This window comes from Bufo bufo, chromosome 1 (genome assembly GCF_905171765.1).
Source record: "Bufo bufo chromosome 1, aBufBuf1.1, whole genome shotgun sequence".
NCBI classification, from domain to species: domain Eukaryota; kingdom Metazoa; phylum Chordata; class Amphibia; order Anura; family Bufonidae; genus Bufo; species Bufo bufo.
Window position 1 is genome coordinate 613,543,812 of NC_053389.1, and position 26,017 is coordinate 613,569,828.

Here is a 26,017-nt window from a genome sequence, read left to right on the forward strand (position 1 = left end):
AGTGATTTTCACGCATCACTTGTGCGTTGCGTGAAAATCGCAGCATGTTCTATATACTGCGTTTTTCACGCAACGCAGGCCCCATAGAAGTGAATGGGTCTGCGTGAAAATCTCAAGCATCCGCAAACAAGTGTGGATACGGTGCGATTTTCACGCATGGTTGCTAGGAGATGATAGGGATGAGCAACCCCATTAAAGTCTAATCACTGTATTATTTTCCCTTATACCATGGTTATAAGGGAAAATAATAGCATTCTTAATACAGAATGCATAGTAAAATGTGGCTTGAGGGGTTAAAAAAAATATATTAACTCACCTCATACTCTTGTTCGCGCAGCAGGCATCGTCTTCTTTCTTCATCTTTCAGGACCTGCAAAAGGACCTTTGATGATGTAATCACCGCGGTGAGCGCGGTGACATCAGCGCAGGTCCTGCTAAATGAAGATAGAAGGACGATTACATCATCAAAGGTCCTTTTGCAGGTCCTGAAAGATGAAGAAAGAAGACGATGCCGGCTGCGTGAACAAGAGGATGAGGTGAGTTAATTTTTTTTTAACCCCTCAAGACACATTTTAGTAAGCATTCTGTATTAAGAATGCTATCATTTTCCCTTATAACCATGTTATAAGGGAAAATAAAATCTACAGAACACCTAACCCAAACCCGAACTTCAGTGAAGAAGTCCGGGTTCGGGTCTGGGTACCACATTCAGTTTTTTATCACGCGTGTGCAAAACACATTGCACCCGTGCAATAAAAACTGAACAACGCAAAACAATCGCAGTAAAAACTGACTGAAATTGCGTGCGCACTCGCAATGCACACGCGATGCATCCGGTTTCCCGCAATGCACACGCGATGCATCCGGAGCAAACCCGGGACGCCCATGTGAAAGAGGCCTAAGTGAACAGCAAAATTGCTAGGAGTCAGGACCCATGGTAGCAGGGATTTCAAAAAGGTTTTTAGGGTGAGTAGCATAAAAAAAAATGTAATCAAAGTAATTTGCACATTTGTTCAAGGTCACCTAAAGTGACCACTGAGTATAAGTTGTTTGAACAGTTAAGGTGGATTTAGACTGCCCGATTCTCGGGCAGATTATCGGGAAAGATCTTTCCTGCAAACGCTCGTTCCCACCAATTACCTGATAAACTAGGGAGACGCTCGTTCATCGGGTGATCCTGTTGTTCGTGCAGGCATCACCGATCATTGTTTCTGGGCAGCAGATCGTGCTGTCTAAATAATGATCTGCTGCCCAGAAACAATATTTCCCTATGAGGAAGAGCAATCACAATAGCCTGGGCTTAGATCCAGGCCATTGATACTAGTCGTGATGTCACTGGGCCTGCGGTAAACAGTGAGGTCGCGGCACTACTGCCAGCGCCGCTGCCTTCTCTGACAGCTGATTGGCAGGGGTCCCGAGTGTCGGACCCCCGCCGATCAGATGCTGATGATCTATCCAGAGGATAGATCAGTTTAAAAAAACTGCAGAACCCCTTTAAGAAAAAAAAAAAGAATAAAGGCACATACATATGCATCAATGTGGTGTGTGCAATAAAGTGGCATTTGTACGCTGGAGAACTTGGCTCACATATAGAGCACCATATGGAGACTAGAAATATGACATTTTCTGGGAAATTTATCAACACTGAGTGTCACAGTGACATATTTTAAAGCAATACTCTTTGGGGGACATTTACTAAGGGACTTTTGACTATTGCAGCTATTTTAGTCGTAAAATAGTCGCAAGTCCTCAAAATTTAGACAATGCCTCAGACTCCAGCACTTGTCCAGAAAGAAGAAAAATTCTGGTTGCAGTGAGAATGTGGCAGTGTGTGTCCTATTCTGCCACAGACAATAAACATTTTTCATTTGGTATTGGTACTGATATGACCCCCAGAGAGCACAGCAGGCAGAACCGCCCTGGGGACACGTCCTCGGAATGATGGCGCCCGACGAGATTTCTCCAGCTGCCGGCCACATACAGTGAATGCACGGCCCGGATACCAGAGGCATTATCCCGTCCTGAACTCCGCCACTTCCAGTCGTGTGAGAGGAGGGCGGATAGGAGTGACAGGAAACCCGCGTCTCTCCAGCGCCGCTCCAGCCAGCCAGCTCCAGTGAGGGCTTTGTCAGAGGCCGCAGCCAATCATCTCATGATCCCACCATGGGAAGGGGAAGCAGCCTCAGCATGGACCCGCGGACAGGGAGGCAGTGAGCTTCCTGTGGCCAGTGCCGGCGGCGTGAGGGCCAGGTACGTGCTTTGTCTTCTGTGGGGTGCGGTAACGAGGGCTTTATGGCAGGTTTCCTTTTCACACGTTGCATTATTTTCTTCTGAAGTTCTGCGAAGGCTTTTCTCCAGGCTGGCTCCATTAGGTGTGGCACTGACTGGATAAGGTCTTTCTTGTAATTTCAAGATGAAGAACAAGCACCACACTAACTTTCCCTTCCAGGGGGGGAAAAAAAAAAGTTCCAAACAGACTGATGATCTGGCAGATTATCGGGAGTGAAGCAGACGTGCTGATAATTGCCTGATCGTCAGTGGAGATAAGAGCTCCATTTACAAGTGGTAGTCACGCCCTCTCTATGGGGACCTGCGATCAGTACAGCCATCACTGTCCCTATAGAGAAGAACCATTGTCCACGGGCAGCAGATCGCTCTTTAGGGCTCTTTCACACTTGCGTTGTTCTTTTCCGGCATAGAGTTCCGTCGTCGGGGCTCTATGCCGGAAGAATCCTGATCAGTTTTATCCTAATGCATTCTGAATGGAGAGAAATCCGTTCAGGATGCATCAGGATGTCTTCAGTTCCGGAACGGAACGTTTTTTGGCCGGAGAAAATACCGCAGCATGCTGCGCTTTTTGCTCCGGCCAAAAATCCTGAAGGATCCGGAATTAATGCCCATTGAAAGGCATTGATCCGGATCCGGCCTTAAGCTAAACGTCGTTTCGGCGCATTGCCGGACCCGACATTTAGCTTTTTCTGAATGGTTACCATGGCTGCCGGGACGCTAAAGTCCTGGCAGCCATGGTAAAGTGTAGTGGGGAGCGGGGGAGCAGTATACTTACCGTCCGTGCGGCTCCCGGGGCGCTTCAGAGTGACGTCAGGGCGCCCCAAGCGCATGGATCATGTCATCCATGCGCATGGGGCGCTCTGACGTCATTCTGGAGCGCCCCGGGAGCCGCACGGACTGTAAGTATACCGCTCCCCGCTCCTACTATGGCAACCAGGACTTTAATAGCGTCCTCGCTGCCATAGTAACACTGAACGCAATTTGAAGACGGCTCCGTCTTCAAATGCTTTCAGTACACTTGCGTTTTTCCGGATCCGGCGTGTAATTCCGGCAAGTGGAGTACACGCCGTATCCGGGCAACGCAAGTGTGAAAGAGGCCTTAGTACAACCTGCTGCGCAGGAACAATGATGGATTTTGGTCCTGGAAGAACGACAGGATCGCATGATGAAAGAGCGCCTTGCTTGTTCATCGGGTGATCGCCGCCACCTTTTCCACGGGACACTTATCAGGAACGAAGATTTATACAGACGCCAGATCAACGGACCTTTACTCCTTCCTATAGATCACATCTGCTCTGTCTCTCCATTATCTGCTCCGGCATAGACGCAGAACAATGACATGACGGACGTGGTGGATCCATCACACGGACATTATAACATCGACTGTTATGGAGTCCGGTGGGGTTCCACCATAGTCAAGCAGTAGCTCTCCCTAAAGGGGTATTCTCCTCTGAGACAATGGGGGCATATGTGCAGTGCGCCCTCCTCCGTTTAAGGGATAGGTGCCGTTCCCAGCAGTGGGACTCACACCTGTAAGACAAGCGATATGCCCCATTGTCTCAGATGAGAAAACCTCTCCCTTTCTGATCCACTACTGGTTTTGGCTTAAAAAATGGTATCAGAAAGCCTGAAAATGGAAACCCAGCCTTGGGCCTGATTCATATGACCGTGCTTGGTCCGGGATATGCGGCCTGTGTCGGCCACATCTCCCAGAACAACCGCGGCTCCCCTAACCCGAGCTGACTGCATTGTAGTGATTTCTGATAGTCAGTTCCTGTCTGATTGTGGTTCTGTTGTACTGTCAGCCCCTGTTCACACAGCATGTCTGGACAGAGGCCTGCATTCTGCATCAAAGAACCACTGGGCAGCAGCGGGGAATCTGTCTCCTATTACTTTCAATGGGAGGCTCCAGTTTACGTCCGCGACCACGCTTTCTTGGCGCGGCCACTCTTTGATTTTTGATGCAAAATCTGAGCCACATTTCACTGTTAAGATACTGTGTGAATGGGCCCTATGGCTGATGCCTCGTGTACAGGTCTTTGATGCGGTTTTTTGAACCCTAAACTGGCAGTGGATTCAAAAAAGAGAAGTTGTATCTGTTCTTAATACTTTTCTCCTGATGTTGGCTGAAAAACTGCATAAAAACCTGCATGCGTGGCAGCACCTTTAGGCTATCTGCACAAGTTGGCGATCATGTACGTTTTTTCCACGCAGTTTCCTAGGCGGAGAAGACCGCGCTGTTCAGTCTGTCTGCATTGTTAACAGCCACACAGTATTGAACGTGCCTCATGACCATTAACAATACAGACCGACTAAATAGTGCAGTCCTTATTAGCTAATGAAAGCCCGTACTGCCGCATGGTAGGCAGTGCAGCCGCGTCCACTGTGCCATGTGGACGTACCCTTAGGTTTCATTCACATGGAAACACGCATATTTCGTCCTGCCATTTTTGGGACAAAAACAAAACAACCTTTTTTTTTTTTCTAGAGGAAGTTATATGCCCTTTGCAGTGTGTGTTGTCGGAGAAAACTCCAAGCAATGAGGGGAAAAGCCACCCGTCACGCTGCGATTTGAAAAAAATGCCATCTGCCAAAAAAAAAAAAAACATCTCAAGGGTGAAAAATGCCTCTACAAAAAGTCCTGTTTGTCCTGTGGATCATATTCCCCATAGAGTTCCATGCAACAACTGCTGCATGGGTTTTTGCCTAAAAAAGTTGGCAAAATGCACGAAAACCGTATCAAAACCCCCTAAAAAAAAAAACGGTGTGACGTAGCCAGTTCTTTACAAGCAGCCGTCAGTGGCTGTGCCAGTAGTACGGCACGTGACTGCTTAGCTCACCGATTGGGGACTGCGGCAATGTCTACACTGGATCAGCGGAGGACAGAAGACATTAGTGTGCGTTTTTTTTTTTTTTTAAGGCTTTGTCCAAAACGATAAATCTTTTGCAGAGTAGCTGGAGAGCGTATGATTCCTAAACTTGCAATGACTATTAGATCAGTGGGGTCCTACTACTTGGACCCCCACTGATCACAAGAACGATGGCTACGTGCCCCCTGCAGCACCCTGAAATGAACGGAGCAGCCAGTTGGGCATCTGTGTGGCCATTCTATTAAAGGGGTTGTCCAGGTTCAGAGCTGACCCCGGATATATCACCATTTTCACCCAGGCAGCCCCTGTGATATGAGCATCGGAGCATTTAAAGGGTTTCTACCACCACATTTTGACCTAATTAGCTGTCTGACACTAGCGATCTGCTAGTGTCTGCTGTACCTAACCATGCTATTGTAATACCTTTCTATGCAGCGGTTACCCTAAAAAATGAACCTCTAGGTGCTATGGGGGCGTCTTTTCAGCACCTAGAGGCTCCGCCTACTCACCATGTCTGCCGCCCAGCTCGTCCCTCCAGCCCGCCCATCTCCTCTAGATTGACAGCCTCCATCTTGGCCGAATTCTCGCGCCTGCGCTGTGTGCGTCTGTATTCGGCACAGTGACTGTCGGACCGCTCCCTGCGCCTGCGCCGATGACGTCAGAGTGCTCCTAGGAACAGACGATGCCCGGCTTCAAGCAGTGGAGATGCGCAGGCGCAGTGGAGATGCCGGCGCAGGGAGCGGTCTGACAGTCACTGCGCCTGCGCCGAATACAGACGCACGCGGCGCAGGTGTGAGAATTCGGCCGCGATGGAGGCTGTCAATCTAGAGGAGATGGGCGGGCTGGAGGGACGAGCTGGGCGGCAGACATGGTGAGTAGACGGAGCCTCTAGGTGCTGAAAAGATGCCCCCATAGCACCTAGAGGCTCATTTGCATAGCAATAAAAGTTCGTTTTTTAGGGTAACCGCTGCAGAGAAAAGTATTGCAATAGCATGTTTATGTACAGCAGACACTAGTAGATCGCTAGTGTCTGACAGCTAATTAGGTCAAAATATGGTGGTAGAAACCCTTTAATTCTCCAATGCACTCCTTTGCCATGAGCTGAATCGCGCTGGGGCAAAGGCATTTTCAGGAGATCCGGTGATGTATCGGGCTCTCCATGGAGACTGCCAGGCAGAGGCTTCCGCCCAGCAGTAAGCCCGGTGATGTCACCAAACGTATTGTGCGAACATGACATGATCAGAGCTTTTTCACGGGCAAATACATTGCCTGTAATGAGTGCCGATTGCTGGTATAGTAAGTCATAAGACTTGCTTTGATATTGTCCTATGATGATGTACAATTGCGTGTCTTTCCTCCCCTCATTATATCTGCATTACAAACAACAGACCGATGCCTATTTCCACATATGGATGTGAAAAATTATCGGTTTTTTTTTATGCCTATGCACTTTTTCATAAATTGAGCATATCCTTTGGTGGCATAGAGAAAATCCTAAAACACTGGTTTTGATAAATCCCCCCCCCCAAACTTCGGATCTCAGAGGTGGGATCCATGTCTATCAGACATTTCTGGTATGGCCATGTCAGATGGGAGTCCACATGCCTACAGCCGTCTCTTCTATCCCAGCTTAGTGAGCATGTTCAATTAAAAGTGGAGAAGGGGAATAAACCACTTCTAGCTGAAATTTCACATTATCAATATCTGCCATCATGGGACACTGGGGATTTGCTAGAATTACTCATGAAACCCAGATGACGTGAATAAAGCTTTATCTGAATATTCAGTAAAGTCTGAAGTGCAGTCTCTTTGATTTGTATCACTGATGGTCCTAGGGCAGTGAGGATACAGCACTGGATTACCCACCGTCCAAGAGGGCCAGTCTGACCCTAGATTGTCCGCCGGGCCAGCCGGCTTCTCTAATATGTGTGGCCAGCTCTACTCTTGAATAAAGTGCACAAGATTCAGCCCATAGGCTCCTATTGTAAATGTGGACCTGCGAAAACGTTGGAGAATATCTCTGACATGTACAAATGCATGATATGAACAAAGCTGGGTGTAGTGTATTTCATATGTTAACACGTCTTTCTGGGATGGTTATTCAGGATGCGTACTCTTCGTGCCTGCAACTTCCTGATGTGTCATCACCTAAAATATTACTAATTTCTACTCTTTCCTTCTAGTTTTTAGTGACCCTAAGACATGGATGTCCTCTGTTTTCTTCTTCTTCTTCTTCCTTCATGCAGTAAGTTTGCTAAGATTTAAATATATTTCAGAGAAAGGAGAAATTTACATAGATTCAGTGGGAGGTTAACAGATTTGGCACCATTCCCAAGCCTTGAAGTTTCTATAGAGGCAATAAGATTTCTTCCCTGCAGATTCACAGTAGAGCTGAGCGAATCGATTCCTTCATCTTAATGAGTTCTTCACCTGCAAGGTGCTGTCCCCGCTGCTGACAAAGCTTCCCCTGCCGCTTGATTGACAGGGCACCCAGCCCTGAGAATCTTGTGCCAGTGGCGCTGCTTCAAGGAGGCTCTTCTGCTTCCAGAGCAGCGACTGTTCATGCTCTGCTACCCAGATGCGTGGTGGCACATGCACAGTCACCACCCTGGAAACGGAAGCAAAACCTCTGTGCTTGTGCTGCTTCTCGGAGCAGTGTGCAGGTGTGAGATTGTTAGGCGCGGGCGAGATATCCAGTCCTTTGGGGGGGAGCTTCGTCAGCTGTGGGGGCAACCCCACACGGATGAAGAACTTGTCAAGATGAACAAATCCATTCGTACGAATAGCTTTGCTCATCACTACGTGGCAGCTGAAAATATTATGGCAAGGCTGTGTTACATCACGTTTACTTTGATGTATATTTTTAGTGGATGCCTCTGATGGATACCATCAGTGGCACCCATCATGTATAGGGTTCCATTGTAAAAAAAAAAAAAAAAGTACCGGTATGCATTTAACGCATACGTTTTCTTACTAGATGCCTTATGGAGTACCACATTTTGAGTCACAGTGTGGAGAGACTGAATTACAGTTCACTTACACAATGTCATTATTGCTAGTTCAGGGAAAAAATAAATTGTAAAAATTGTCAGAGCTGCTACAAGCATCCAGATTGCCAGTATGCCCCATGTCTTTTGTTTGCTTCACAGGATCCATTGAAGTAATTGTTCCTGATGTCCCTGTCACTGGGATCCTGGATGAAGATGTCATACTTCCTTGCAGCTTTTCTCCTCCAGATAGATTTTCCTTGCAGGACCTTTGTTTATTTTGGAGATCACAAAACTCCAGCAAGTCCATGCTTCACCGAGGGACAAGAACAGCTGGGAGATACAAGATCCAACGTTCATTAACCGAACAGAACTTTTTCTTGGGCAACTACTGCAGGGCAACATGTCCCTTTTACTGCACAAAGTTAGCTTATCTGATGAAGGCATCTACACATGCTTTGTTAATGTCGGAAAACTCCAGTTCAGCTGCTGTGAGTCTGCAGGTGGCAGGTAAGCATGCATCATATGGGGGCAAAATCTTATTAGGGTAAGGCCCCACAGGACGGCACTGATATGGCCAAAAACTGCAGGTTTTTAAACCTGTTGTTAAATGGGCGCACGTTTTTTGCAGATACCGTAAATGGCGGTTTCACCCATAAAACCCACATGATTATTTATACTAATTGTTTGTGGCTGCAGAGTTTTGCCAGTAAAACTAATGTATATTTGAAAAATCATTTGGCCATTTAACTATTAGGCCCCTTTCAGACGGGGCGTTGCGGGAAAAGGTGCGGGTGCGTTGCGGGAACACCCGCGATTTTTCCGCGCGAGTGCAAAACATTGTAATGCATTTTGCACTCGCGTGAGAAAAATCGCGCGTTTGGTACCCAAACCCGAACTTCTTCACAGAAGTTCGGGCTTGGATCGGTGTTCTGTAGATTATATTATTTTCCCTTATAACATGGTTATAAGGAAAATAATAGCATTCTGAATACAGAATGCATAGTAAAATGGTGCTGGAGGGGTTAAAAAAAATATATATAATAATTTAACTCACCTAGTCCATTTGATCGCGCAGTACGGCATCTCTTCTGTCTCCTTTGCTGAACAGGACCTGTGGTGAGCATTCGTTACAGGTAAAGGACCTGTGGTGACGTCACTCTGGTCATCACATGATCCATCACCATGGTAAAAGATCATGTGATGACCGGAGTGACGTCACCACAGGTCCTTTACCTGTAATAAATGCTCACCACAGGTCTTGTTCAGCAAAGGAGACAGAAGGAGATGCCGTACTGCGCGATCAAGTGGACTAAGGTGAGTTAAATAATTTTTTAGGTTTTTTTTAACCCCTCCAGCGCTATTTTACTATGCATTCTGTATTCAGAAAGCTATTATTTTTCCTTTTATAACCATGTTTTAAGGGAAAATAATGATCCGGTCTCCATCCCGATCGTCTCCTAGCAACCGTGCGTGAAAATCGCACCGCATCCGCACTTGCTTGCGGATGCTTGCGATTTTCACGCAACCCCATTCACTTCTATGGGGCCTGCGTTGCGTGAAAAACGCAGAATATAGAGCATGCTGCGATTTTTACGCAACGCACAAGTGATGTGTGAAAATCACCGCTCATGTGAACAGCCTCATAGAAATGAATGGGTCGGTATTCAGTGAGTGTGCAATGCGTTCACCTCACGCATTGCATCCGCGCGGAATACTCGCCTGTGTGAAAGAGGCCTTATAGTAAAAACTGCTTCCATGTATTGCTGCCACATTAGTACCGCCCTGTTCACCTTACCCTAAGGGTCCATTCACACGTCCGTGTGTGTTTTGCGGATCCGCAAAACACGGACAGCGTCAATGTGCGTTCCGCATTTTGCGGACCGCACATCGCTGACACTAAGAGAATATGCCTATTATTGTCCGCTATTGCGGACAAGAATAGGACATGTTCTATTTTTTTCAGGATCGGAATTGCGGATGTGTGAATGGGGCCTAAGTCACATTCTTCTGGTAATGTTAAATTAACCCATATATTTGACTTTACGGCAGCCTCCTACACCAAGCCTACCTTGCATCTGGAGTCTAGTGAAGGCCTTAAACCTGGTGACCAGGTAACTGTAACCTGCCATACCTACCGCGGATACCCTCAAGCTGTAATACTGTGGCAAGATGGAAATGGGAAAAACCTTACAGAAAATGTTACGACATCACAAGTAGCCAATGAAGAAGGGTTGTTCCATGTGCAGAGCTCCATCCGTGTAACCCTGGAGACCAGTGACGGCTTACACCTGCCTAGTGTATAATCCTCTGATGCAGGTGGTGACTCATGCTTCACTCAGTGTCACAGGTCAGTGCGGGAAATGCATCATAGGTCAGCCAACAGATGTTCCGCTTTTGTCCATCAGTACAGAACAGTAGATGTAATTTCTCTATTTGCACTTTATGTAAGTCAGCCTGTACTAGGCATTTACTTGACATACACTTTATATAGCTGGTTATAAGGGTGCATTGCAGTTGCACCATGAAGAGTGCAAATAATCACATAACGTTGGTCGAGCCGGTTGGAACAGCTGCTCTCCAACAGAGGTAAATGGAAGCATTGTCAGACAACTGCTGTGTGACTTTATCCATTCATTACTATTGCAGTGTAGTTTATTATTTGTAAGTATGCATGCACTTGGTTACAGTTTATTAATGGGTGGATTTACACTGCACAGTTGTTGAGCCCATTATCGGGAACGAATGTTGCTACGAATGATCGCTCCTGATAATCTGCTAGTAGAAATGTGCTGCCGATCATTGGATGAATTAGCAAAACGCTTATTCATTAGGTGAAATATTCTTTCATATGATCATTTTATGCTGTGAACAGCGATTTGCTGTCCATAAACAATGAATCTGTATATGACGGGCAATAGCAGCAGCCATCGCTTGTCCCCATACAGCGGAGGGGATTTCTACATGTAAATGCAGCTCTTCATCTCTACTGACAAGCAGGCAGCTATTGAGAAGGAACAGTCCCTGCCCGAAAATTGCCTGCTCCATTGACGTCTGCCACACTTAAAGCGCATTCAGACACATTAGAACCATCTAGCTTTACATTTATGTTCACAACAGATTCTGTCTATGAAAGTATGGATGCGGTACAGTTTTCTGTGCATAACAAGTCAATTACAATCAGACCCGTTTAGGTGTTTTTCCATCATAGTCAACACTTGGCAATCAATTTAAAAACTGTAGCCGCCACATGGCACTGTGGCTTTTGACGGCATCAGTGCTGCCCTGTACAGCCTCCACCCTACATGTTCTGTTACCATTTGTTGCTATGGTAACAGTGTTATCCAATTAGTGAATACCAATCACTAGCATGATTACTGTCCAAATCAAAGATTGCCACTGAATTTTACTATTCCATTCCCAGCATTGCGCTACATAATAATATATATATATATATATATATATATATATAATATATATATATATATATATATATATATATAATTATTATTATTTTATTTATTTTTTTAGATTTTTTTTTTTAGATACAGTAAATTGTTTACTAACATCCTCTTCTCTTGTAAAGGTCAGCATCTCTCTTTCCCTTTGGTGGCTGTATGGGTGACCATTGGACTGTGTGCTTGCCTCCTGGGTCTTCTAGTTGCTTTGGCGTGTGTATGTAGAAAACAACTCAAACAGACCTGTGAGGAGGAGCAGGAAGAAGCAGGTAAATGTAGATTAAATTCTGGACTGTGTTAAAGTACAACTTTGCTGGGAGTGCTGAATTATATTGCAGTATAAAACATATTGGGGAAAATCAAAATTGGTTCAAAGTTGCTGAGAGCAACCAGTCGCACTGCTTCTTAGACTTGCAGAAGAGTTCCAAAGTATGGGATCTGGAAACTGATTGGTTATGCCTATGTGCAACTGCGTCACTTTTCCTTTGCTGCAGTTTTTATAGTCCAATCCTTATAAAAAGAAAAGTATAATACAGAAAAAAATCTTAAATAAAAAGCAAAAATAAAATCATAAGAAGATGCTCAGCGGGTGCTATTGCAGCTGTTGAATGGTACCTTAAACTCTGTTAAAAATCCTCTTGTCCAGTCAGGAGTTTGAGGGTGCCTTTTGCGCATACAGTAGCCCTTGCTTAAAGGGGTTATCCCATCTTAGACAATGGGGGCATATCCTAGCCCGCACCTATAAGAAAAACTGATCCAGGGAGAGTTGCGGCTGGAGGACCCCGGGGTCCGGTCCACCACCAGGCGCAGCTCCCCACCTCTTCCCATTGAAGTGAATGGGAGCGCACCGCGCATGCGCGGCCACCCTTTATTCATTTCTATGGGGCCGACGGAAAATAGCCTAGCCAGCGCTCGGCTATTTTCGGCGGCTCCATAGAAATGAATAAAGGGTGGCCGCGCATGCGCGGTGCGCCCGCCTCAACTTTCTCCGCTCCGTTCTCCTGTAGGTGCGGGTCCCAGAGGTGGGACCCGCACCTATCGACAATGGGGTGGGAGGGCATATCCTAGCGATATGCCCCCATTGTCTAAGATGGGAAACCCCTTTAAGTCCCCTGCTAAGAACACATAAATACTGTAATAGATCTGCATCCCACAGTCCAATAGGAAATCCATGTTGCCATTCATGAGGCCACAGATTAGGGGACATATACTTGATACAGACACTGCATGTAGTCCATGTAAAGACTGCAGCAGGGTAGCTGCAGACGAATTAACTCCATTGAACGGGTCTAGCCTTCAGTCTTTTCCGCGGCCTGACAAACTCCAAATCCGCAGTAGAAATCTGGAGGTCAGCCTGGGGTTTTTCTGTTGCAGATTCTGCAGTAAATGCGAATCAGATGTATTTTAAACCATATGATCATACTCTAATAAGTGCTTTTTGTTGTATCACGATACAATCCCTTTAAATGACAAATGGTGGGGACATAAGTCACATAAATTGGACTGACCTATGCCTGTCAAGTTCAGCTTTTTTCTTATTTATGTCTTTAAAGCCGGTAATGAAGAGCATGAAGAAAATGGAGAGTTAAAAACAGGTATGTTTGCACAGAGAAATAAAAAAAATAAACTTTTCTGTAGTTGTAGTCATTTCTCTAAAACTAAACAATACCTTCTCTCTTTTACAGCCATGCAGCCTCTGAAGGCCAGCTCAGCAGAAGGTAAAATTGTGGTGTAATTTGCACAAACACTTTGCACAATTTGGAACATTATTATCATTTATTTGAAGGCTCCATTAATTCCATGGCACTGTACATCTGAGGGGTATACATACATAATATAAAACAGCAAAAGTACGATGAGTATAAACTTAGATGTGTGGCTTGAAGGACAGGGCAGAATCAAATGTTTCCCAAGGCGGCGGACCTGTGTGACTGGAAAAAGCATGGTGCTATTATTTAATAATAGGTGTGGTAGGGGGGGGGAATCTATACGGCTGTCCCAGGCCAACAGCCGTATAAATGGAGAAAAGTATGGGGACCCAGGACAGCCTTGAGGGACACCAACAAAGAGGTGGTGTACAAATGGGAAACTCTGAAAGCTCTGTCGGTGTGGTACAAGGAGATCCAGGAGAGGGCTAGGTGCCCTCTGATGCCAAGGAGAGAAGGTTTGCAACAGGAGAGAGTAATCGACTGTGTCAAAAGCAGAGGACTGCTCAAGAAGGAGGTGCACAGAGTAATGACATATTTGAAAAAAAGTAAGGCAAAAAAAATAATTCACTATGGCTTACTGGGAAAGAGGCATGACTTAAAAAAAATATCATTCTGAAAACAGAGAACCCCTTTATCTGCCCAGATTACCCCAAACAATGCATATTTTTGGCCCATATACCTGATTGTCATGTCAGTACAGAGCAACACTTGCTAGGTTTGGTAAGAAAACCCAGCAAGAAGACTATGAAGCTGAAGGTCTACTGAAGACGATAAACCTGTCAGGATGCAGTGATACTGAGAAAAGGAGAAGGAATGTGCTTACATGAAAAATGGATATATGTGGCAAAAGTGTTTGGGGGTACTCTGGACAGATTAAATAAATTACTCCTGAAACTGGAGAAACCCTTTAAGGGGGTTGTGCAAGTTTTTAAGATATCCCCCTATCCGCAGGGTAGAGGATGACTAGCTGATCACTGGGGGTCTGACCGCTGGGACCCTTACCATTCACAAGAACGGGGGATCTGTTTCCTCATTTTGATGGAATTGCGAATCGTGCATACACTGCTGCTCCATTTATTTTCTGCGGAAGCACCGGACATAGCTGAGCACAGCTGTATGCATGCATGACCTGCCCGCTCCATCAGAATGGGGGAATGGCATCCCCGCTCTCAGGACCGGTGTCATAGGAAGTAGAGCAAGATAATAGTAACTGAGGGACTCCTCCAATTAACAGAGGAAGAACTTTTTCAGCGGTATTTCTCTTTAGTTGACCAACCTCTATGTATTAGTCAGTTGACAAGTACCTCCTTATATTAATATTGAAAGAAAAAACTATTTCCCCTGCATCTTATCCATGATGTAACTGTATATTTATTAGTTTACTGGTCTACCACAACTAATACCAGAAACTGATCCCATGCTTTCCCTGCGGGAGCAGTTTGCAGTCGATACTACTGTCCGTTGTGACTCTGCGCGCAGAGTCTTTCTGTCAGACTAGCGTAGCACTGTCTGGCATAAAATAAATGCCTTAGGCTACTTTCACACCTGCGTTAGGTGCGGATCCGTCTGGTATCTGCACAGACGGATCCGCACCTATAATGCAAAACGCTTAGATCCGTTCAGAACGGATCCGTTTGCATTACCATGAACAAAAATAAAAAATAAAATAGATATATATTTTTTTTTTTTTTGTTCATGATAATGCAAACGGATCCATTTTGACTTTACATTGAAAGTCAATGGGGGGACGGATCCGTTTGTAGATTGAGCCATACTGTGTCATCTTCAAACGGATCCGTCCCCATTGACTTACAAGTCTGGACGGATCCGTTTGCCTCCGCACGGCCAGGCGGACACTCCGAACGCTGCAAGCTGCGTTCAGGGGTCCGCCTGCTGAGGCGGAGCGGAGGCTGAGCGCTGCCAGACTGATGCATTCAGAGCGGATCCGCATCCACTCAGAATGCATTAGGGCTGGACGGATCCGTTCGGGGCCGCTTGTGAGAGCCTTCAAACGGAACTCACAAGCGGAGCCCCGAACGCCTAGTGTGAAAGTAGCCTTAACTGTACTTGCCATCTTTTCTTTGACACTGAGTAGTATTCAGTAGCCTTGCCCTTTTGAGCTTGAGACCATGCATAGAGGATTATTATTGTAGAAACATTAGAAGTTTTAATGGTTTGTTGAAGTACAGCTTTTAAACTGAAGGGCCACCTTATCTTTCATGTTAGGTGGATTTATTGTAAGTCGCCAATCCGCTTTCCCTTTCTTTTCAGTGCCAGTTAGGCATTGTAATAAATTGATGAGAACTTTGTTTTGTAGGGCATCTCTGAATGTATACATGTAAGATGTACTCCTTTCGATAAAATCTGCTACCAATAGAAGATACGTTATATATAGTGCATAGAATAATTCATAAGGAATGGAGACCAATATAGGGGAGGACTATGCTGATCATGAAACTTACTTTTCATCTGTTGACTATGTTTTCTCTCCTTTAAGGTGATGACACCACAACTCTAGAGTGAGATCAGTCACACAATGAGCTCTGCCAAATACAGGCTGCACTCTACACTTGGAAGGATCGAGGGACCTTTCATGAAAATCTCAGCATTAATGGGATTACCTCCCTTTGCTGAATTTTACGTGGCCCAATGGATAAAAAGCATTTTATATTGGTAGTATTGATGGAAGGGCCGCAGGATAATACCATTTGTCGTCCATTTCTATTTCTGCACTTGTTTGCAGTGAATGCTGGAACGGTTCTGGCGATTACTTCTGGGCAATATACTTATTTATGGATTTATTTTTTATTTTTAGTGAGACTGACACTTATAAACCCCCCCTTACAGTTTCCCCAAAAAATGAACCATTTCATTGATAAGCGTGAACATGGACCATTCTTAAGGGTAAATGACCTGGAATTGTCATTGAATGTTCATTCTGTCCCTGGGTTGTAACATCTCCCTACTTCTGCTGGTTCAGAAGTCTGCAAGGGAGTTGTAATAAATCACACAGAAGCATGTGACCGTAGTACGATTTAAGGGTGAGTTCATACCACCGCCATATATTTCCATTGTTCTTCTCCATTAGAGGAGCAGAACAATGAAAATAACTGAAGTGCTGGATTTGGCACATAACTGGCCTGAACAGATCCATTGACTATAATGGGGCCCATTCAGTTTCTCTCTACCAGTGGACTATTTCTCTCCACTGTATTTGACAGAATCTGCGAAGGAGGTGGTCGAACTGAGCCTCCAACGCTGATTTGAACCAGCCTTTAGAGGTTATTTAAAAAGAAGAAATACAGTGCCTAATATATTTCCCATTTCTTTGGCAGTAAAGTTTGATACGTGATTCTGCCTGGGAACCAGAACACTGAGGGATTTTCTATTATTTTGTAAGATGTTTTTAATAAACTGCTTTCCTATCATGAACAATGTGTCTATTTTTCTAAAAAGTAGTTCTAAGATTGTAATGAATAAAATCCTAAGAGTACAGGCGGATTTTCCAATTTTTATCCTAAAGGGTAAAGTCTGTAGTGGTAATCAGTAGTTTAAATAGACATGCTGCCAATGTAATTAAAATCCACACCAAAGGTCGATTTACGCAGCATGTGTTTTATTTATTTTTTGCATCGTGCACAAGAGTTCATAAATTCTCATCCACATTGCTGGTACTGTGAAACACGGTGGACTTGACATACACAATCTGTAGCATTTATGCCCCATGTGGACATACAGAAAAATAATAAGATTTAAAGGGATTCTTCTGGGCTGTCTTATTACTCAAATAGGTATTCTAACTAGCAATATTCATTGCATATCCATATGTTAAATGTGATAAAGGGTTGTTTCCATAACTTCATTAACACTCTACTGGTGGTACTGGTCGATGAGGCCTGTAGCTACCCAAAAGAGGTTGACAGCATAACACCTGGATCGAAGCAATCTGTATATCTTGTACACTCTCGTCATATACCACCTCCAAACACTGCCACTAAAGTCTAAACGGAAGGAAATCTCTCTGAGAGCATCAGCGTTTAAGAAGAGGACGGATCAAGCTCAAACCTTGGCAAGTTGCCATTATGGTTGTAATAGAAAACAACTCGCTGTCAGAATACTTTCACACTAGCGTTTTTCTTTTCCGGTATTGAGTTCCGTCACAGGGGCTCAATACCGGAAAAAAAACTGATCAGTTTTATCCTAATGCATTCTTAATGGAGAGCATTCCGTTCAGGAGGCATCAGTTCAGTCCCTCTTACGTTTTCTGGCCGGAGAAAATACTACAGCATGCTGTATTTTTCTCTCCGTCCAAAATCCTGAACACATGCCGGATCGGCATTCATTTTCATTGAAATGGATTAGGGCCGGATCCGGCATTAAAATTGCTCCATTTGCGCAGACCTTTAAATCTGTGAAAAAAATAAAAATACTGCATTCGTTTTTCCGGAGAGACGGATTATCAATGCATTTGTCAGACGGATCCGTCTGACAAATGGCATCCGTTTGCGGCCGGATCCGGCAGGCAGTTACGGCGACGGAACTGCCAGCCGGAATCCTCTGCCGCAAGTGTGAAAGTACCCTTCCCAGAGATACAGGATTTTCTCCACCTTTCTCTAGTTACTACAGCCACTGGTATGAGAGTTATGTTTCTTTTGCTGGTTACACTGGTTTTTCACCACTTGTCGCCAGGATTGGTGATCTTTATTTTGTAACTGTAACGTTAATTTCCTTTCAGATTAAGCAATTTTGCGCATGTGTTGGTTTAAAGGCCTGTTTGCTAAGCTACCAAAATAATATTTGCAAATATTATTTTTTTTTTTTTCACCTCCAAGCTGTTCATTAATACCTATTTTAAAGAAATATATATTTTTTCCTTTTTTGGTTTTATTCGGCATGCACTGTACAAAAAGAACAAATAATCATTATTTTGTTGCTCTTTATTCTTTAAATTTGCTAATTACTAGGGGTATTCAGTCCAATGAAAAAGAAATTCCCCTGGAAAGCAAATGGTATAAAATAAATATAGCCGCATGTCCTTACAGATCCCTGTGCTGCGCTCTACTTCCTGCTGCTGCCTCTATATGGCAAGGAATGGCTTTGAAGGTCGCTTAGCCAGTCATTGGCTGCAGAGCTGACCTACCTTAATCAATGATTGCCTGAGCGGCAATCCTAAACATTTCTTGCCTTGTCGAAACAGGGACCCCGACGCTGTTGGCAGCCAGTGGTCTCACCATTATACAATTCTCATTGTGTGATTTTCCACCTTCAATGGAAAGTTGTGCTGCACTTCATACAGCCGCAAGTTTATCGCTGTGACCGCACCAAGAAGGGACATGACCTTTCTTGGTGTTTCTTGGTTTAGTACTATTCAGTGGGGCTAGAAAACAAGTATTCGGTAGATTTTGTCTTTGCAAAATACACTCTGTGAAATAGCCCTTAGATTTCATACTTCTCAACTCTACTTTGTATACGGTAGCTTTCCTTTAACCTCTTAAGGACACATGACTTATCGGTACAGCATGTTATCCTGGTACTTAAGGACACATGACGTACCGGTACGTCATGTATAGTTCTGATCACCGCCGCCTGCTCAAATCATTGAGCAGGCACCTTGGCTAAATGCGGCGGGGGGTCCTGTGACCCGCCCCCCCCCATGTTGGCGATCGCAGCAAACTGCAGGTCAATTGAGACCTGCGGTTTGTTGCGGTTTCGGAAGTTTCTGATCCCCGCGGTCTGTGACCGCGGGGATCAGAAACTTCAAATAAGCTTTATTTTAATGTTTAACCCGCCCCCCCCTGCTGCCCTCTTTGTTATCTGCTGGCGGGCGCAGGGGGGGGGGCAAGCATGCGATCATCCGCCCTCCCCCTCTCTCAGGATGGCCGAGCGGTTTGCAGAGTGTCAGCACATTGCTGACACTCTGCTTGAAATGCCTGACATCTGTGCTGGCACAGATGCCATGCGTTTAATCCCTTCCATGCCGCGGTCCGTAGGGACCGCTGTATGGAAAAGGTTAAGAGGGAGGGAGCTCCCTCTCCCATCGGGGGCTGCTGTGCCTTTTCAGCCCCCGATGGGAGAGGGAGGGGGCCCCCCTCCCTCCCCCCCCATCACCCACTGCTCTGCTGTGGCAGCGAGTGATGGGTACCATGGCAACCGGACGCCTTCACAGGCGTCCCGGCTGTCCATGGTACTGATCAGAGGCTGTCCATGGTGCTGATTAGACTTCTGCTAAAGGCAGAAGTCTAAATCAGACTTTGTAAAGTGAAAATACAGTACCGTACACTATATAGTGTACTGTACTGTATTATACAGACATCAGACCCACTGGATCTTCAAGAACCAAGTGGGTCTGGGTGGAAAAAAAAGTAAAAATCAAAAAACACTTATCACAGGATTAAAAATGAAAAAGAGATAAAATTCCCTACACATGTTTGATATCACCGCGTCCGTAACGACCTGATCTATAAAACGGTCATGTTAGCTTACCCGCACGGTGAACGCAATAAAATAAAAAAACTATGATGAAATTGAAATTTTGCCAACCTTACTTCCCAAAAAAGGTAATAAAGGTGATCAAAAAAGTTGTATGTACGCCCAAAATAGTACCAATCAAACCGTCACCTCATCCACAAAAAAAATGAGACCCTACCTAAGATAATCGCCCAAAAACTCAAAAAACTATGGCTCTCAGAATATGGAGACACTAAAACATGATTTTTTTTGTTTTTTGTTTCAAAATGAAATCATTGTGTAAAGCTTACATAAAAAATATATACATATTAGGTATTGCCGTGTCCGTGACAACCTGCTCTATAAAAATATTACATGATCTAACCCCTCAGGTGAATACCGTAAAATAAAAAACGGAGTAAAAAAAGCCATTTTATGTCAACTTACATCACAAAAAGTGTAATAGCAAGCGATCAAAAAGTCATACGCACCCCAAAATAGTGCCAATCAAACCGTCATCTCATCCCGCAAAAATCATACCCTACCCAAGATATTTGCCCAAAAACTGAAAAAACTATGGCTCTCAGACTATGGAGACACTAAACATGATTTTTTTTGTTTCAAAAATGAAATCATTGTGTAAAACTTACATAATAAAAAAAAGTATACATATTAGGTATCGCCGCGTCTGTGACAACCTGCTCTATAAAAATATTACATGATCTAACCTGTCAGATGAATGTTGAAAATAACAAAAAATAAAAACTGTGCCAAAACAGCTATTTCTTGTTACCTTGCCTCACAAAAAGTGTAATATAGAGCAACCAAAAATCATATGTACCCTAAACTAGTACCAACAATACTGCCACCCTATTCCGTAGTTTCTAAAATGGGGTCACTTTTTTGGAGTTTCTCCTCTAGGGGTGCATCAGGGGGGCTTCAAATGGGACATAGTGTCGAAAAAACCGGTCCAGCAAAATCTGCCTTCCAAAACCATACGGCGCACCTTTCCCTCTACGCCCTACTGTGTGCCTGTACAGTAGTTTACGGCCACATATGGGGTGTTTCTGCAAACTACAGAATCGGGGCAATAAATATAGCATTTTGTTTGGCTGTTAACCCTTGCTTTGTTACTGGAAAAAATAGATTAAAATTGAAAATTTGCCCAAAAATCTAAATTCTGAAATTCTATCACCATTTGCCATTAACTCTTGTGGAACACCTAAAGGGTTAACAAAGTTTGTAAAATCAGTTTTGAATACCTTGAGGGTGTAGTTTCTAGAATGGGTCATTTTTGGGTGGTTTCTATTATGTAAGCCTCACAAAGTGACTTCAGACCTGAACTTTGTCCCTAAAAAGTGGGTTTTTGAAAATTTCTGAAAAATTTCAAGATTTGCTTCTAACTTCTAAGCCTTGTAACATCCCCCAAAAATAAAATCATTCCCAAATTGATCCAAACATGAATTAGACATTTGGGGAACGTAAAGTAATAACTATTTTTGTAGGTATTACTATGTATTATAGAAGTAGAGAAATTGAAACTTGGAAATTTGCAATTTTTTACAAATTTTTGGTAAATTTGGTATTTTTTTATAAATAAAAATTAATGTTTTTTTACTTCATTTTACCAGTGTCATGAAGTACAATATGTGACGAAAAAACTATCTCAGAATGGCCTGGATAAGTCAAAGTGTTTTAAAGTTATCACCACTTAAAGTGACACGGGTCAGATTTGCAAAAAAAATGGCCTGGTCCTTAAGGTGAAATATAGCTGTGTCCTAAAGGGGTTAAAAAAAAAAAAAGTTGCTCATAAGGAAAGTTTACTCAGGCAGACTCATACATTAAGTGATGTTTCATGGTAAGCAGCTAATCTGCTTCTTTCTGGTAACTTTTTTTCTTCTGTTCTTGAAGAGATGAGGTTACTTACTCAGTGAAAAGGGCTTTCTGTCTTAGCTTATGTATATTCCCATAGAAGAGCCAAGCTAAATATCTTGAGGTCAGACAGCTTGAGACACCAACCAGACGTTTGCTTCTGCAACTGAATGGTCTACACCGTGGTCTGCTACTAACTCATTTTATATTTTTTGTCATATATTTTTCTAAACATTTAAATGTTATATTTACCTGTGGTAGATTTGCCTCAGAAATATCAGCAACTGTCCTGTTCATTAGCATGGGGCTTGCAGAAATCCACATACAGTGGGGGAAATAATTATTTGACCCCCTCACTGATTTTGTAAGTTTGTCCAATGACAAAGAAATAAAAAGTCTCAGAACAGTATCATTTCAATGGTAGGTTTATTGTAACAGTGGCAGATAGCACATCAAAAGGAAAATCGAAAAAAATAACTTTAAATAAAAGATAGCAACTGATTTGCATTTCATTGAGTGAAATAAGTATTTGAACCCTCTAACAAAAAAGACTACTAACTTGGTGGAAAAACCCTTGTTTGCAAGCACAGAGGTCAAACGTTTCTTGTAATTGATGACCAAGTTTGCGCACATTTTAGGAGGAATGTGGTCACTCCTCTTTGCAGATCATCTCTAAATCCCTAAGGTTTCGAGGCTGTCTCTGTGCAACTCTGAGCTTGAGCTCCCTCCATAGGTTTTTGATTGGATTAAGGTCCGGAGACTGACTAGGCCACTCCATGACCTTAATGTGCTTCTTCTTGAGCCACTCCTTTGTTGCCTTTGCTGTATGTTTTGGGTCATTGTCGTGCTGGAACACCCATCCACGACCCATTTTCAGTTTCCTGGCAGAGGGAAGGAGGTTGTCGCTCAGGATTTCACGATACATGGCTCCGTCCATTTTCCCGTTTATGCGAATAAGTTGTCCTGTGCCCTTAGCAGAAAAACACCCCCAAAGCAAAATGTTTCCACCCCCATGCTTGACGGTGGGGACGGTGTTTTGGGGGTCATAGGCAGCATTTTTCTTCCTCCAAACACAGCGAGTTGAGTTAATGCCAAAGAGCTCTATTTTGGTCTCATCAGACCACAGCACCTTCTCCAGTCACTCTCTGAATCATTCAGGTGTTCATTGGCAAACTTCAGACGGGCCTGCACATGTGCCTTCCTGAGCAGGGGGACCTTGCGAGCCCTGCAGGATTTTAATCCATTGCGGTTGTAATGTGTTTCCAATGGTTTTCTTGGTGACTGTGGTCCCTGCTAATTTGAGGTCATTAACTAACTCCTCCCGTGTAGTTCTAGGATGCTTTTTCACCTTTCTCAGAAACCATTGACACCCCACGAGGTGAGATCTTGCGTTGAAGCCCAGAGCGAGGTCGATTGATGGTCATTTTGTGCTCCTTCCATTTTCGAACAATCGCACCAACAGTTGTCACCTTCTCTCCCAGCTTCTTGCTAATGGTTTTGTAGCCCATTCCAGCCTTGTGCAGGTCTACAATTTTGTCTCTGACATCCTTGGACAGCTCTTGGTCTTTCCCATGTTGGAGAGTTTGGAGTCTGCTTGATTGATTGATTCTGTGGACAGGTGTCTTTTATACAGGTGACTAGTTAAGACAGGTGTCCTTAATGAGGGTGACTAATTGAGTAGAAGTGTCTAACCACTCTGTGGGAGCCAGAACTCTTATGGTTGGTAGGGGTTCAAATACTTATTTCACTCAATGAAATGCAAATCAGTTGCTATCTTTTATTTAAAGTTATTTTTTCGATTTTCCTTTTGATGTGCTATCTGCCACTGTTACAATAAACCTACCATTGAAATGATACTGTTCTGAGACTTTTCATTTCTTTGTCATTGGACAAACTTACAAAATCAGTGAGGGGTCAAATAATTATTTCCCCCACTGTACATACTGCAAGAGGAAACCCCATTCAGAGAATGGAATGAATTTTTCAGTTGCAGAAATCTCTGCAACAAATCTGCTTTGTGTCAATTTACTAACTTCAAACTGCCATATACAGGTTTCGCAATCCAATCAAAGGGTGAAATCCGGTACAAAATTAATAAATTCAAAACAGGTTGGTACTATTCCCCTGTCAAATGTGCACAACCGTGTCAAATATTAAGAGCACTGTGCTCCTGGTAACCGAACAGCTCCCCTGAGGCCTGTCAGAGGAAAGTTGCTGTTAAGCACTGCCTATGGCAGGACTTAATAGGAACACACCGGTTCCCCCATGTACTGCAATGGTAAATCATTGCAGTTTATGGGAGAAATTGTCAGATGATTGCATGAAAAGTCCCCTAGGGCAAAGATAAGCAACCTTCAGCACTTCAGCTACTGTGGGGAAAAAAAAATCCCAGCATGCACATGCACGAGTTAGGCCTAGTTCACACGAACGTGTGTGATCCGTGGCCGTATTGCCGGCCGCAATACACGGTCACAGTTCCGTGTGCATTCCGCATCACGGATGCGGACCCATTCACTTCAATGGGTCCTGAGTTGCGGAACGGCCGCACGGAACGGGACCCCTCGGAAGCACTACGGAGTGCTTCCGTGGGGTTGCGTCCCGTACTTCCGTTCCGCAAAAAGATAGAACATGTCCTATCTTTTTGCGGAACGGGCGGATCGCGGACCCATTAAAGTGAATGGAGTCCGCGATCCGATGCGGCTGACCTACGGCCCGCGATCGTGCATTGCGGCCCGCAATTTGCGGGCCGCAGCACGGGCACGGGTCGCACACGTTCGTGTGAACTAGGCCTTAGGGCCCTTTCAGATGAGCGAGTGTCTCACTGTGGACTCGCAGGGCCTGGCCTGAACTTCCAGCACTGCGGGGGTTGCATAGCATTATATTGATTTATGATGGTATGTGACCCTTCTAGTTCTGGGATGTATTATGCAACACTGACATAATGCTGTTAGTGTTATCCAATACATTTCAGAACTGTAAGGGTTACATAGCATCATAAATCAATATAATGCTATGTGACCCCAGCAGTGCTGGGAGTACAGGCCGGGTGCCTTGCTGCAAGTCCGCATCGTGACACCCGCTCGTCTGAAATGGGCCTAACTCAGCTGATCTTGTAACTCCCATAGAAATGAAAAGAGGTTTCTGGGAGTTGTAGTTTCAGAACAGCTGGAGTGCCGGAGGTTGCTTATCTCTGCCCTAGGGTGACTAAAAATAAACTATAAATAATAATAATATAAACTATAAAAATAACACAAATACAATACAAATAAAGATTATTGGTATCGCTGTGTCCCAAAATGCCCGAACTATTAAAATATAAAAAGTAACAGATATAAACAACAGCACTCCAATGCTATACAAAATTCAATCTTTATTCGTAAGGCAACTTCATATTCAAGTGACATTTCGGTCAAAAATGACCTTTTTCAAACACTGTGATATAATACAAACAATATAAGGCAGTCATATTAGAATGACATCAAGTATGATCATGTTTAAAGAAAATAATTTATCTCTCTATTAAGACCCTCTGTTCCAGACTTTGTAGCCTGTGTAGCCAATAGGCTTCTCGTTTTCTCAGCATTTGTTGTCGATTACCACCACCGTCTGGGCAAACTTATCTGTTCTATAACCTGGAACTTAAGTTGTGATATATTGTGCTTCATTTTGTGAAAATGATGCGGAACTGAAAGTAGAAGGTTTTGGCCAAGAATAGTGGATTTATGCTGGCAGACCCTGTCTCTGACACTTTGGGTTGTCTCGCCAACGTACACCAGGCCACCATGGACATTTGAGGAGATAAATCATATAATTAGATGACACGTGTGATAACCCTTAATCTGTAGTCTTTCGCCTGTTTGTGGATGGTGGATCTTGTCCCCCTTTCATCACATTAGAGGATTGGGCACAATGTAGGCAGGGGAATGTGCCCTGTCTGGCCCTTCCTTAACAGACGTTGATGCAAGATCCACGGCTAGATCCAGTATCTGTTCTGACCAGCCGATCTTTAAGATTTTTGGGTCATCTGGTGCATGGTAAAAACGGTGTTTGAACACCTCAATAGTGGGATAGGATCGAGAAAGGACACTGACTGAGATGGCTGCCTGAAAGATCAGCTCCTGCCCGCACTGCAGCTTACTGGCCAGCGACTCATCTGTTCCGGATCATATGGGGAAAAAAGTGGCTCCCAAGAAGACCCCTCTCCCTCCCCGATCCCCCTGACCTGCCAGGACCCTTGAACAGTGCTGGGATTGCGCTCCAGGTCCAGCGCTTCCACCACGCAGCACCAAGGCACAGAGGGCCTCCCGCCATTCCTTCCTCCCCCCGCCTGATTCCTGCGCTCTGAGCAGGGAGAGGGATACAGCGCTACATACCCCTGCTGGAAC

At 44.3% G+C, this 26,017-nt stretch overlaps 1 protein-coding gene across 1 annotated transcript; it reads left to right on the plus strand.

Annotated features, from left to right (window-relative positions):
- The first annotated feature begins 1,921 nt into the window (after nucleotides 1-1,921).
- Nucleotides 1,922-16,745, plus strand: CD276 (CD276 molecule). The gene is given in 11 exon segments (XM_040413700.1): nucleotides 1,922-2,247; nucleotides 7,341-7,404; nucleotides 8,309-8,440; nucleotides 8,443-8,615; nucleotides 8,617-8,656; nucleotides 10,199-10,428; nucleotides 10,430-10,496; nucleotides 11,733-11,873; nucleotides 13,158-13,199; nucleotides 13,290-13,322; nucleotides 15,811-16,745. Coding segments are annotated over 10 exon segments (927 nt in total). The 5' UTR covers nucleotides 1,922-2,247; nucleotides 7,341-7,361; the 3' UTR covers nucleotides 15,837-16,745.
- The last annotated feature ends 9,272 nt before the right edge of the window (nucleotides 16,746-26,017 follow it).